The 15329-nt window shown below is 40.5% G+C and overlaps 1 protein-coding gene across 1 annotated transcript in view; it reads right to left on the bottom strand.

Annotated features, from left to right (window-relative positions):
• IQCG (IQ motif containing G) overlaps nucleotides 1-15329 on the bottom strand; it is a 45728-nt gene that overhangs the window by 15701 nt on the left and 14698 nt on the right. The window contains exons 6-7 of the mRNA XM_006775016.2: nucleotides 12324-12452; nucleotides 6512-6593 (exon numbers count right to left, since the gene is read on the bottom strand). Of these exons, the coding sequence (XP_006775079.1) occupies nucleotides 6512-6593; nucleotides 12324-12452 (211 nt within the window). The remainder of the gene's footprint in view (nucleotides 1-6511; nucleotides 6594-12323; nucleotides 12453-15329) is intronic.

Genomic DNA, 15329 nt, shown 5'->3' with positions numbered 1-15329 from the left:
ATATATATACATTCTTACTAAAAAGAAAAAGGTTTTATTGATTTATTTTCGAGAGAGAGAGGTAGGGAGAGGGAGAGCGAGACATGAATCAAGCCCACAACCTAGGCATGTGCCCTGATCGGGTATCAAACTGGTGACATCTCAGTGCACAGGATGATGCTCAACAAACTGAGCCACACCAACCAAGGCTCCATTGCTATCTCTTTTTGGTAGAAAGAGCACTAGTCTAATGGTCAAAAGACCTGCCACTCGTCCCCGCAAGCCTTCAGCTGTGTGAATTTGGCCAATGAGTTGAGCTCTCCAAGACTTACCTTCTGTAAAATAGAAAATTAACATCTACCCTGCCTGAAATATCTCGTGACTATAAGGACTGAGAATATGTATGAAAACTGTTTGCAGGTTACAAAGCAGTTGGCAATTTTAAGGTCTCAATATTTATTTTAAAATATTTATTCAATACCACACTAAGTAAATAGTAGAGATCTTACTAGACATAGTCCTTGACATCATAAAGCTTACAATCTTTTGGCAGACAAGTGGTTAAAGGAAACAAACAAATATGTGTAAACTATTTTAAAGGTGCAAAATGCTACAAAAGAATAGGGCAACTGGCCGGAGAAACTAAGAAGGGAGACCTACACTAGAATGGATTGTCTAAAAAGGATTCTCTGAGAAAGGAATGTTAAATCTGACACCTGATGGATAAGTATGTCTGTCACATGAAAAGTGGTGTCAAGGAGAAGTCTAAGGAAAAGGAAATAAGCATGCCAAGACCTGAGGCAGCAAACACCGAGATATATTCCAGGGACTGAAAGAACATTCTGGAGGCTCTAATCCAGCGAGTTGACAGTGGGACAAGATGAGGCTGGAGAGGCAAGTAATAAGAATAAGACCTGCAGGACCTCAGAGGCATATTACAAAGTCTGAATTCTATTCCAGGTGCCATTGGAAGCCTTGAAAGACTTTCAGTCAGGGTGGTAACATCTGATTGAAAAAAAATCAGACGAGGTGTGAGTAATTTCACAGAGAGATAATCAGAGTTAGCCAACAGCACAACAAGCAAGCATACAACTAATAACAAAAATGCATGGCTTTAATCATTGATCTATGTTTCCCCAATTATCAACCAACTTTAATCTTACCATGTAAACTGGGCAGAATTAGTTTTAAGAAAGTATTAGAAGAAGAAACAAAGCAGAAATTGGTCAAGATAATCCATAATGAAAAGCAAATCCAGTTTAAAGAACCATAAAATTAGTCAGGAAGGAATTCTTCAAGTTGTTTTGCCTAACTTCTTGATATAACTCTGTGGAAGTGTTCCAATTGTATAGCAATTATTCCAACTATATCAGAGCATTCCAAAGAGTATCTCTAGCAGAGAATATGCTACAAGCCCAGTTGATAATTCTTAGTACTTTATAAGCTTTTACAAATTATAGGACTGTGGACAAAGTACTTAACCTCTCTAAGACTATTTCTCATCTGTAAAATCCTGCCAGCTCCTGGCACAACTTAGGTGCACAATAAATGCTTATTAAATAAATTTTAATATATGACTTTTTGGGCTCAATTTTTCCTTCCCTTCTCTACACTCTCCTCACTTTTCTCCATTCTTCTCCATTTTTTTCCTTTCTTCTCTTCTAGTTCCAACTTGTATGGCAGTCAGTGATAAAGTTTGAATCTGTAGGAAGTCTTGAGTTAAAGTAAAATGTGACGTGTTCACTTCTTCATCAACTGGGATCTTTTAACCTTAATTGCTTAGACTTTCTTCAAGGCCCAGCTTATATATCACTTAAATCCAGAAAACCTTTTCCAAAAACTTCAGTCCACATAAATAATTGTAATCTTGTTTTTCACAGAGTCTAATAGTGTTAAACAGGTAGGTATTCTTTAACCAGTCAATTGCCACAATTTTTTGAATTTAATTAAAAAAGGTCCGCCGCTTGCGTCTATAGACGCTTACGGGGTACAAATGTTAAATAATGTCCATACAAACATATACTTTCAAAAACTCAAGAGAATGTTCTGGTCAGGTTTCTTTATCAAATTGAACATTAAGTCTTCCAGAGCAACAATATGAGGATCAGAAATGCAGAGTTAAAACTCTAGGAGTTCCTGTCAATGGCAAACAGAAGGCATTACATTATGTAACTGTGAATAAGGTCATACGACATTGGTCTGCAGTTACACTGTGCCAAGTCAAAGGCATCTGGTTTTCTTGTTATTACCATGGGCCTCTGATAACCCTGAGTTCCTCTCTATATTTCTGTTCTATACAAATGTATGGCCTTCCATGGCAGCAGTATGGAAACAGAAGAGGAATACTGAATGTATAATATTGACAGGCCAGTGATGGTAAAATCATGACCAAGGCATACATACTAATAATGAACTGAAGCATCATTCTACTTCTTTGTCTTCCTAGTGTGCAAAACAGAGAAGCAGTGGATTACAGGCCAAATGCCTTGAATTGTATTATTTCCTTTTGAGATTCTCACTAAGAAAAGATCTGCCTTCATCACCACTCACCATCATAACCCTTGTTGTCTACAGTGTCTGGAGCTCTCCCTGCAATCAGGGTCTGTGGACTGGACAGCGTATTGGTGGGGTATTGTAGTAGACCAAATTTCACTTCCAAAGCTGCCTTCAGATATAGACTTTTGGAATTGTTACTTGAATTCAAAGCAGCATGATTTAGTAGTGGAAAGAAGGAGTCGACCAATGAAAGTTAATAAGGCTCTGGTGGCTGCACATTATTGTGAGCCAAAGAATTTTAATGGTAGTGTCTGTTTTCATAATTGAACATAAAGAGGGGACAGGAGTACTGGTTCCTGGAATTTTTGGAAGCTACTGTCTGGAGAAGTTGGAATTTGTCTTACAACTCAGGCTGTCCTCTGTGGTTGGATGGAAAAAGGAAAATGGGAATGTGGCCTATTAAAGTGATGACAACCACAGAAACAAATACACTTCTGTGTTAAATTAACATTTGTATTTGTCTGTCTATCACTAAAAATGCTGGCTGATTCTCTAAGAGTCTATGAATGAAGTCTGAGCTAAACGGAGTCTACCGTTACAAGATATAGATGAAACCCAATCAAGACCAAATTCTGAAGTTTCAGACTCCAGTTCCACCCACTTCCACTTGAACTATTTTCTTTCCAATAGTACCAATTTCCTGGGGGGCGGGGTGGGGTAAGAGATCAACCGAAGGACTTGTATGCATGCATATAAGCATAACCAATGGACACAAGACACTGGGGGATAGGGGAGGCCGGGGAAAGGTCAAGGGGGGGGGGGAGAAAAGGAGACATATGTAATACTCTTTGTAATACTTTAAGCAATAAAACAAAATTTTAAAAAAATAATAAATAAAATAGCGCCAGTTTCCTTTTTTCTTTCCTTTTGTAATAAAGTTTCCACACACCTCACTGTCTTGGCTGATTTCTTCTAAGTAAACTCCTCCTTAAATGTGATGCCTAAATCTGTACACATTCTAGCTGTCTAACCACAATAGAAGACAGGGGAATGGTTTTTCCCTGTTGGATCAAAACCCAGAGGCCACATTTCAGTAACCAAAACAAAGAGAAAGCACTCCAAATGCTTTCAGAATGTATGGTAATATGTTGTCATATTGTGAAGACTCTGGTGACAAGAAGGAAGACGGAAGAAGGGAGAAGGAAGCACTATGAAAGGAAGACTGAGAAGTTTAAAGAGACAGGGGTAGGCAGGCAAGGCTGTTGCTACAACTAGTGGTGGAGCTGGGCCTAAATTCAGATTCTCATTCAGACTCTCATTCAGTTACAACCTGGCTAAACCTCTAATGATACTGCTGAACACAAGTTAGGTCTTCACAATGCTCAACTTAGAAGATTCTTCTAGGGACCTTAGTTTCACATTTGCTTCTTTTTGGAATCAGTTCAAAATTCTAATAATCAACAGGGTCTTTAGTCTAATGTCTATTATTTATCACATACCAGCTTTGAGTTGCTTGCAAATTTAGTGAGCATGCTTTCTATATCTTCATTTAATTCCTGAATCCATTTTGGACCACAGAGATCATTAGAGTATCTCAACGTTTTCTCTTTGGTACTCTCTCAACCTGGCCCCCCAAAAAGAAATTAGTCATCAAAGTGTGCAAAAAGCTGAGGGGCCTGCCCTGGCCGAGGGACTTAGTCGGAGCGTCGTCCTGTACACCAAGAAGGTTGTGGATTTGGTTCCCAGTCAAGGCACATACCTAGGTGTGGTTTAGTCCCTGTCGGGGTGAGCAGCCAATCAATGTTTCTCTCTCACATTGATGTTTTTGTTTGTTTTTTCCCCTCTCTCTCTTTTCCTCTCTTTCTAGAATCAGGAAAAACAAAACATATCCTTGGGTGAGGATTTTTTTTAAAAAGGTGAGGGGCTTGAGTAAAGAACAGAGCCAAGTAACGTGCGAAGTAGTAATAGGGTGGCTAGAGAAAAAACAAGTATGGCTTGAAGGGTGGAGTCATTCAGGCCTGTTTTAGGATATCATGCAAAGTTTCCAGGATAGCATTGAGCATCCCAAAGTACAGTGACCATGGATGAAAATGGGGTTGCTGAATGGAGAACAAATGGGTGAGGGATTCTTAGTGCTGCAGTTGACTTAGCAGTTGTCGGCAAACTGGGGCTCGCGATCCACATGCGGCTGTTCCACAAAATACCAAGTGCGGGCACGCACGTATAGTGTGATTGAAACTTCGTGGCCCATGCGCAGAAATTGGTATTTTGTGTAAGAGCCACACTTTTGTGGAAGAGCCACACTGAAGGGGCCAAAATGTTTCTCTCTCATCGATGTTTCTAACTCTCTTTCTCCCTTCCTCTCTGTAAAAAATCAATAAAATATATTTTTAAAAAAAATTTCTATATGTGACACGGCACCAGAGTTAAGTTAGGGTTTTCCAAAATGCTGACACACCAAGCTCAAAAGTTTCGCCATCACTGGTCTAGACATTCACATGAACCCAATTCTAAGGGGAAAATGTCATGATTAGCCCCTGCGAAGGAGGAGGTACAGAATGCCTTCCATCCAGCACTAGAATACATGTAAGGCACTAGCAGAATCAAAAGGCACGAGTTTGTACTCAGAATCACTGAGCACCACTGGGAAGGTCCTCTTACCATTGCAATAAGGTTATAGGGTTCCAGGACATCCAGCTTCGTGCCCTTTGACTCTTTGGGAAGCAATTTGTTCAGAAGACCTAAAGATAGTATGTTCGTTGGAATAAAGTCTAGTGGCCTTTTTTAGACAATTCTTCCTAATATATTTTTAAATATTCTTCTAACTTCCATGCAGAGAATAGTGACAATTCCCTGATATGAAGCATAAACTTGTCCAAATAGCTAGGTAATGATAAGCTGAAATTAGGCCATCCTTTTAAACTCCGTAAACTGCTAATAGTGTTCGTCATTCTAGTAGAACTAATTTCTAATTGCCTAAGTGGTAGCCCAAACATTACTTTGTAAGTCAATTGCTTAAATCTTGGATGCATTTTCTTATAGAGATAAATTAGATATAAGGTTAGCTTCTAATAACCATAAAAACTCAGTAAATCCACTCTGTATTTATCTATATATAAAAGCCTACGCGACCTTTATGACTGAATGACAAGAATGACCAGAATGACCGGTTGGCCAGTCTCTATGGCGTGCACTGACCACCAGGGGGCAGACGCTCAATGCAGGAGCTGCCCCCTGGTAGTCAGTGTGCTCCCACAGCCAACCTCCCACGGCTGGCCAACCTCCTGGGGCCCCTCCCCCCTGGTCAGCTGGCCAACCTCCCACAGCCCCTCCCCCCAGCCAGTCAGCCCCAATTGGCCCCAATCAGGACTGGGCAAGATGCCCCGATTGGCCCAATCGCCAGCCAGGCCGAGGGACCCCACCCATACATGAATTCATGCACTGGGCCTCTAGTTTAAAATATAATATAAATGGCCCTCCCTGGCCTGATAGCTCAGTTGGTTGGAGTGTCATCCTGCTATGCCAAGGTTATGAGTTCAATCTCTGGTCAGGAAACATAAGAATCAGCCAATGAATGCATGAATAAGTGGGACAACTAATTGATGTTTCTCTCTCTCTCTCTAAATTCAATAACTAAATAAAGAAATAAAGAAATTTTTAAAAATACACTACATATGTCATTATAAACCCTAACCATCATGTATAAGAAGGTTCGCAATGTGCTTGATGTCCTACCAAGGCCTACAGTCTCCCATCTGGTATGCGGGAATGAGACTGCCTGAGATAAGGTCTCGCATGGGGAAGGCGTAGGTGGGATGGTTGGGTGCAATGGGAGGGTAAGGCTGGCTGAGAGCTCCAGAGGGTTGGGGTCTCCCAGAGTTCTATTCTGGACACACTTGTACATCTCAGACCAACTCTCTAATTACTCTCTTCAGGAGAAACAGCAACTTTTCACACAAAACTTGGCTTAAGAAAAATGGCTTCTATACTGCAGTTTTAGCTCAGTAACTTTTGGTGTTGCCCAGGAAATTCTTACCTGTACTTCAACTTGCCGTTCTCTTTTGACATTATGAAGCTCTTTTTGAAGAGATTTTATTCTTTTTCTTCCTTTTTCCTCCCTAGAAGTAAGAATGATTTGTGTTTAGAGCAGTGTTTCTCAAACTTCAATGTGCACAAGGATCACCTGGATGTTGAAAGAGAGATTCCTGGGCTCTCCCCGAGATTTTGATTTCAGTAGGTCTGGGGTGGGGCCCTGGAATCTGCATTTCTAACAAGTTCCCAGCTGATGTTCATCATGCTGGTCCATGGAGCACACTTTCAGTGACACATTTTTAAAAAAACATTTTTAAAATGTTATTGATCTTAGAGACAGAGAGGAAGGGAGGAAGGGAGGGCAGGAGGGAGGAGGAGAGGCGGGTGAGAAACATCTATTTCACCCACCTGTGCTTTCATTGGTTGACTCTTGTATGTGCCCTGGCTGGAGATCAAACCTCCAACCGTGGCGTATCAGGACACTGCTCTAATGAACTGAGCTACCCAGTGATACTTTTTAATAGATTGATTTATTTTACTAATTTGAAGGAGGATTTTTTTTGGCTTATCAGTGTTGTATCTAAAATTGCTGCTGCTGAATTACTTATCCTAAGTTCAAGCTCTTAGTTAAGGTGATAACCACCACATCTCTATCATACAGGCACATTCTCACCATCCAAATATCTTGTTCCCCAAGCACCTTTTACCTAATGTTTTCAGTACCACTGCTAACATTTTGCTGAATCATTATTCAGTATAAAAAGTTGCAAAAGTGGTGAATTTGTAATTTTATCATTCCTTCTCCATTTATGAACTGGCATTCTTCTGTTTAAAAATAAAATCTTTCCTTTTTCTTCCCACCCACCCTCCAAAAATAAAATAAAATAGCTACTGCTGAGAAAACTAAGAGGAGAAGGTACAGGAAGAGGATAAAAAGAATCTTTTCTACTCTGAGCACTTCACATATTCTTACCTTGCAATAACCTTATGAGTAGTCTCTATCATTATCCCTATTTGACAAATGAGGGTAATAGAGAGCTGAGGTAACGCTGTGGACATGAGAATGTGCCTCGCAGACCTCCAACTACAGGGAGTGTAAGCAAACATAGCTCAAGGCTCTGAAATCCTTCAGTCTGTGTGTTCTGAAGGCTCCCTTCCATTTTCTTTAACTCAAGTGACTAATCTCATCTTGGCATCCATCTCTCAGAAGACACAGACCTCACACTCTTACGAACAGTAAATGGCACAGCAGGATTCAAACTCAGTACTTAAGTTTAAAACAAGCAAACAAAATAATAAAACAACATAAAGATAAACAAAACTAAACAACTGTCTTAGCTTGCTCGGGCTGCTATAACAAAAATATCAGAGGAGCCTGATTAGTTCAAGGAAAGAGTCTTTGTTAATACGATACAATTCATCCTTTTAAGCAGTACAATTTAGTGGTTTTGGGTTTATTCAGAGTTGTGCAACCATCACCACTATCTAATTCCAGAACATTTTCATCATCCACCAAAAGAAACCCTGTACTCGGAGCTTCCTTCTCTATTAGGCCTTGATCTTCCCCGCCCCCACCTCCACCCCTCACTCCCCACTGGTTTAGATAGAATCCCCCACCCTTGTTGACATCTGATCACCCTGGATATTCGCTTAAATTCTTCATTCCCCACCCTTGAGTCTAAGCCCTTGGTCTATCTTCAGCAACAATCCTGTAAGTTAATTTAGCAAGAATCCCCTACCCTTTATACCTCCTTTTAGGAATTTTCCATCCGCTGAACCCCTCACTGTTCTCTCTGGCTATACATCCCCAGATGCCTTTGCTGCATTCAGAGTTGAGCCCAATCTCTCTCCCCTATTGCTGTAGTTTTGACACCTATTGCAATAGTCTTGGATAAAGTCTTCTTTACCATTTTAACAAGTGTCAGAGTAACTTTTTAACAGTATATAAACTTCTCAATAAAGCTCTTTTTAAAAAACTAAATAGAAAATTGTCTAACTCATACCCATCATTAAATTGGATGTGACTTTAAAAGTACCAATCACACAATATTTAAAGTACTAAACACCATTTGTCATTGATTTGCCCAAATCTAGATATGATTTTCCAATTTAAATTAATCTAAATTGATGCCTATCTAACTAGAAGAAAAATGAAAAGAAATCATTATAATCAATCATATGTACAATCAATCACTGGCAAACTGTCTACATTGAGTTTTAGACTATTTTCTCCCTCCTATTCAATGATACATATATTTATTATTTTTCTTATTTGATTAGCTTTTTCAAAATTACATTTTCATTATCCACCAAAAGAAATCTGTACTCATTTGCACTCACTCTTCATCCCCCTCCCCTCAGCCCTCTATTTATGAAACTTCTTTTGGGGAAGTGAGGTGTAGGGGTGGGTGAGGGGAAGGAAGGTCATATACAATTAGTGCACATTGTAATATTTCAAAATAGAATAGAAATATATGAGGAAAAATAGACAATCTGCTATCTCCCTTCTCCCCTCCAATGCTACTCCTATGAGGTAACCAATATCAAACCTTTTGATGTATATATACTTCCACATCTTCCTCTGTGCTCTCAAATATGTGAATGAGCAGGTATTCTTTATAGAATTATGCTCTATACATAATACTGTAACTTTTTGGCATCTATCTATATATGAGAAACATTCCTTCAATCAATCATAACTCTAATTCATTCTTTTTAATAGCTGTATGTTTTTATCTTATAAAATTAACAATCATTCAAGTACTCCCCTATTGAAGAACATTTATGCTATGTCTAGGTATTTGCACTGTGCTGAAATAAATGTTTTGCATATATATCTAATTTTTTTTTCCTATAGGCTAGATTTCCAAAAGTAGGAATGCTGGGTCAAAAGGGTATATGTATTTTGTTTAGCTTTTCTGTTAACACATTTATTTTCTCCCTTAATAAAGTGAAAATTGAGAAAATACTTAAAACTTAAAAGGTTTTTGGGCCCTGGTTGGATAGCTCAGTTGGTTAGAGTGTCATCCTGATATGCTAAAGTTGTGGCTCCCATTCCTGGTCAGGGCACATACAAGAGTCAATCAGTGAACACATTAGTAAATGGAACAATGAATCAATCTTTCTATCTCTCTTTCTCTCTCCCCTTCCTCTCTCGCTCTAAAAAAATCAATAAAAATAAATATTTGGGTGAAAAAAAGATGCTTTGTAAAAACACCCCAGTGTTAACACATTGGCATATATTTCCTTCTAGTTCTCATTTTCTATACATGTGTTTGTTAATTTTATTATACAGATATGTTAATACTAAATTATGTCTAGCCTTTCTTTTTCTACTTAAAAGAGTAACAAATATTTTCTCCATGTTATTATGACTTTGTAAGCAATATTTTTAACAGCTTCATAATATCATCCATCAAAATATAGACTCTCTCTTTGATTCTATAATTCCACATATACTGAGTCAACCAAATGGAAAAATAAAAGATTCAGACATTTGATGATGCATATTTACATACAAAAATGTACATGACACATTATTGGCTATAGCAAACATTTGGAAACAAGCTCAATGTTCAAACTCAAGGAATGGTTAAGTAAGTTATGGACCAGTACATATGTAATAGTGAATAGTATGAAATTAAAATCAGGTGTGTATCTTTTCATTTTCATAAATAACTTTTTAAAAGTTTTACCAATTTATTCTCCCACCAGCAATGTATACAACTGCTCATTTTCGTGCTTCCTTGCCAACTACAACTGTTAAAATAGTAGCTATTATAATAGTAGCTATTATAAACTTATAGTGGGCATTTACTGACTACCGTATTTGCCGGCGTATAAGACGATTTTTTGGCCCTGAAAAATATGCCTCCAAGTGGGGGGTCGTCTTATACGCCAGGTACACTTCAGATAGACTGCCCATAGTGCTTGCCCCGTGCCATAGTGGCCTCCCGATGCCCGCCCACTTCATTCCACATACCGTTCAGGCATCAGCAGCGCTGCTGGGTGTATGCTCGGCTGTTATGCGATTTTGCTGTTATGCGATTTTACCACACTCGCAAAATCGCACACAGCCGACCATACACCCAGTATGATAGCGCAAAATCACGAATCGCAATACCATACTGGGTGTATGGTTGGCTGTGTGCGATTTTGCGAGTGTGGTAAATTCGGGTTACCGTATATTTCTTTACATATGCATTGAAGATTCGCGATTTTGCGCTATCATGGTGCCTGTTAGAATGTTGAAGAGCTCGCACTTGCGCACTAGTGACTATTTGTTATCTTACTTCTATCATTGACAGTCCCTCTAGGTTGTGGGCTGCTTGCCTGTGTTCCTGAGAAGCATCTACGGTACCAGTCTATAGAGTGTGTTTTCTTTAGTGAATTACCGGTATGTTTACCGGTAATAAACTTGCACTGTTTTATGTATATGTTTGATTACATACAGCCTTGTGACAGTTTTCCTGCATGTCATAAGCATTTGAATATAAATTAAAATGTTAAAATCAAATCTGATATTGTTTTACCTTTTATTTGGTGTGTGGAAGGTGTGCGGAAGAGGGGGTAGTCTTATACGGCGAGTATATAACAAACTCTGTATTTTGAGTGGAAATGTTAGGGGGTCGTCTTATACACCCAGTCGTCTTATACGCTGGCAAATACGGTATGTGCCTGGAACTATCCAAAGTGTTGTATATGTATAAATTAATCTAATCTTCATAATAACGCCAGTACTGAATTTATCACCAATACTAAGGCACAACGGAAGAGTAACAAATTCAAGGAAAAACAATTCCACCTATGCAGACAAGATCAACACTTTCTCATTCTGAGTACTCAGGGTTCATATAAAGAGACTTTTATCTTGGTCCCAAAGCATTTCGGTTGTGTTGAATGTCTTAAAGCAATGAAAATCTTTGGAATTAGTTGAAAGGCCCTGGAAAAGTAAACTTCCCTCAACCTGCTTTTTATTGTCACTGGTTACTGTTCAGGAATTTTCAGTGAACTCAATTTTAAGAAAGACTACTATAGCCCTGGCTGGTTTGGCTCAGTGGATAGAGCATCAGCCTATGGACTGAAAGGTCCCAGGTTCTATTCCAGTCAAGGGCACGTGCCTGGGTTGTGGCTCGATCCCCAGTTGGGGGCCTGCAGGAGGCAGCCAATCAATGATTTTCTCTCATCATTGATGTCTCTATCTCTCTCTCCCTCTCCCTCTCTTAAATCAATAAATATATGTTTTAAAAAAAAGAATACATTTTCACATGCAACTTCTTTCCAATTTGCTGTGCGTGAGTCACTAAGATGAATAAAAATGTATTTTTTTTTTGTGGTTCTTTTTTTTTTTTAATATATTTTATTGATTTTTTACAGAGAGGAAGGGGGAGAGATAGAGAGCCAGAAACATCAATGAGAGAGAAACATCGATCAGCTGCCTCCTGCACATCCCCCACTGGGGATGTGCCCGCAACCCAGGTACATGCCCTTGACCGGAATCGAACCCGGGACCTTTCAGTCCGCAGGCCGACGCTCTATCCACTGAGCCAAACCGGTTTCGGCAAAAATGTATTTTTTTAAAAAAGACTACTATATGATAGGAAGAATATTCTTGGTATATTGTACATACAGATAACAGGAGCCCAGAAACTTGAATTATTATCGGAGCAGAATTAAGAATAAAACCCAAATTTTTGACTTCTAGCTATCCTCCCTGAGAAGCACAAATTTTACTTGTTTTAGAAATCAAGGACTTGTGGTAAGTTTTATAGCACTTTAAAATGCAACAAAGAAAACAAAATTAGTTTTACGCTGACCTGTCAATGATATCATAGAAATGCGTTTTGTTTTCCCTCTCTTCATTCAAACATTTCAGGAGATTGTTGAAAGTGCCTGAATCTTGCAACTCCTGCATGGTATCTGCAATCACATCACTGAGAAATTGCCTGTAAGGAGAAAAAAATATAAGTTAATAAGATTCATATTTCAATACATCCACAAAGGGCTACAGAAGTCACACAAGACCCAGAAGGAGATCTCATCTCCTCTCCCTAACCTCCCCCTCTCCTCGCTGTCTCCTCCCAGTGGGGGTGGGGGGAAAGACCCAGAAGGAACAACATATCTAAGTTGGAATTATTTCTGAAATGCCAATGTAGTTTAGTATTAGAAAATCTACTAAAGAATTCATCACATTAATAAAGGCAAAAGGAGGAAAAACCATATAATCATTGCAATAAGTGCAGAAAAGGCATTTGGCAAAATTCAACATACACTTATTTATAAACAAACAACAAAAACTCTTAGAATACTAGAAATAAAACGGAACTTTTTTAACTTGAAAAAGTTTACATACCAAGGACTGAGAAACACTGAATGTACAGTATGATAATATATGTACATTTAAAAACATGTAAAAGTATACATATTGTTTTTTTGTTTTTTATTGATAGATTTGAGAAACATCCATAATTTCAGAAAAAGTAAATAAATAAAGAACCCACATTCTAGGAGTGATGGGTTGGAAATGTGGGGGGAAATAAAGAAAAGAAACATCCATCTGCTGCCCCACTCATCCATGCATTCATTGGTTGCCTCTTTTATTTTTTTTAATATATATTTTTATTGATTTCAGAGAGGAAGGGGGAGGGAGAGAGAGATAGAAACAGCAATCATGAGAGAGAATTATTGATCGGATGCTTCCTGCACACCCCACGCTGGGGATCGAGCCCGCAACCCAGATATGTGCCCTGACTGGGAATCGAATCATGATCTCCTAGTTCATAGGTTGATGCTCAATTACTGAGCCACGCTGGCTCTGCCTCTGGTTGCCTCTTGCATGCACCCAGCCAACCAGGATTGAACCCACATATTGGGATGACACTTTAACCAACTGAGCTACCCAGCCAGGGCTATATGTATTGCTTAATAATACACTTACATACCTAACAAAAGAGTCACACCCAGCCAGCATGGCTCAGTGGCTGAGCATCAACCTATGAACCAGGAGGTCACGGTTCAATTCCCGGTCAGGGCACATGCCCGGGTTGCGGGCTCAATCCCCAGTTGAAGGTGTGCAGGAGGCAGCCAATCAATGATTCTCTCATCATTGATGTTTCTATCACTCTCTCTCTCTCCCTTCCTCTCTGAAATTAATAAAAATATTTTTTAAAGTGTCACAATTTGCAAAAGAATAATTCAGAAGACAGTTTATCTGTGGGGGAAGCATGACAGTACTGGGATCAAAGGCTTCAATTATATCTGAAATTATCTTATTAAAAATAGAAAGCCCAGGAGAACCAAGATGGCGGCGTAAGGTACAGACCTGTGCGTGCTGCCTCCCACAACAACATTGAAACTACCAACTCTAAGACAAACAGCTATCATTCAGAACCATGGGAAAGCTGGCCCAGTGGAAACTCTACAACTGAAAGGAAAGAAAGAAGAGCATTGAGACTGAGTAGGATGTACAGAGGCACCAAGAACAGAGGTACGGAGTCGCGCGCCAGGCGGGCTGCAACTGGATGCCCGATTTTTTTCAGTCGGAAGGGGTTACAAACTCTCGAATCCACTGAGCTTGTTTGGGGTGGGATTCTGAGGTCCCAGACCCCTATGGGGAGAGGCGGGACGGCCTTGCAGTGGGTTGGAAAGTGAGGGTGGCTTTCTCGCGGAGCTGCTCGCCGCTGGCACTCGGGGACATGGAGACGCGGAATTGCGGAGAGGCTAGGAGTTCCGGAGATGCCATTGCTCTTTGCTCCGTCCTGGTGATTCCTGGAGACCCCCCCAACCTACTCAATTTACATCCCCGACCCAAGCTGTGCCAGTGGCACAAAAGGAACCACCTGCGCTTTTGCAGCCTAACCCAACAAACTGTAGATTTCAACTCCTCGCATACATAAGGGACACACTCAAGAAACAGAATCAGGTTCGGAGGAAGCCGGAGCCGAACCTGGCTGGACCGGCGACATGGAACCGCTGTACCAGCAAACGCACAAGCAAGTCCACCAGATCCAGTCTCACATGGAAGCTGGGAGATGGCAGACAAGCAGTCTGTGCACTTAGTAGAAAACGAAATCCAAGCAAGCATACCAGATATTCAGCCAGCTAGAACGCCTGGAGATTTTGTCCAGCAAGGAGCCGCCCAACAAAAGACAGAATGCCAAACTTTGTACTGCTGAGACAGCCCCCGTGAGGCTGAGATGGCCCCCATGAGGCTGAGATGGCTCCCGTGATGCTAAGCCAGCCCCCGTGAGGCTGAGCTGCCCCCCGTGAGGCTGAGACGGCCCTGGTGAGGCTGAGATGGCCCCGGTGAGGCTGCGATGGCCCCAGTGAGTTTGAAACGGCCTCGGTGAGGTTGAAACAGCCCCCGTGAGGCTGAGCTGAGCCGCCCCCCGGGAGCCTGAGACGGCCCCCGTGAGGCTGAGACGGCCCCTGTGAGGCTGGGATGGCCCCTGTGAGGCTGGGACGGCCTCTGTGAGGCTGAGATGGCCCGTGGGAAGCCGAGAAAAATACCACATGATTTCACTCATTTATGGATAATAAAGACTATTATAAACTGATGAACAAAAATAGATACAAAGGCAGAGCAGCATTGAACAGACTGTCAAACTACAGTGGGAAGCCCGGGGAAGGTTGTGTGTGTGTGGGGGGGGTGTGGTAAGAGATCAACTGAAGGACTTGTATGCACGCATATAAGCATAACCAATGGACACAAGACACTGGCGGGTAGGGGAGGCCAGGGGAAGGTCAAGGGGGGGAAAAAAAGGAGACAAATGTAATATTCTTTGTAATACTTTAAGCAATAAAACAAAATTAAAAAAAACCTT

This window comes from Myotis davidii, unplaced genomic scaffold (genome assembly GCF_000327345.1).
Source record: "Myotis davidii unplaced genomic scaffold, ASM32734v1 scaffold9, whole genome shotgun sequence".
NCBI lineage: Eukaryota > Metazoa > Chordata > Mammalia > Chiroptera > Vespertilionidae > Myotis > Myotis davidii.
This window is presented reverse-complemented; position numbering and strand designations above follow the sequence as displayed.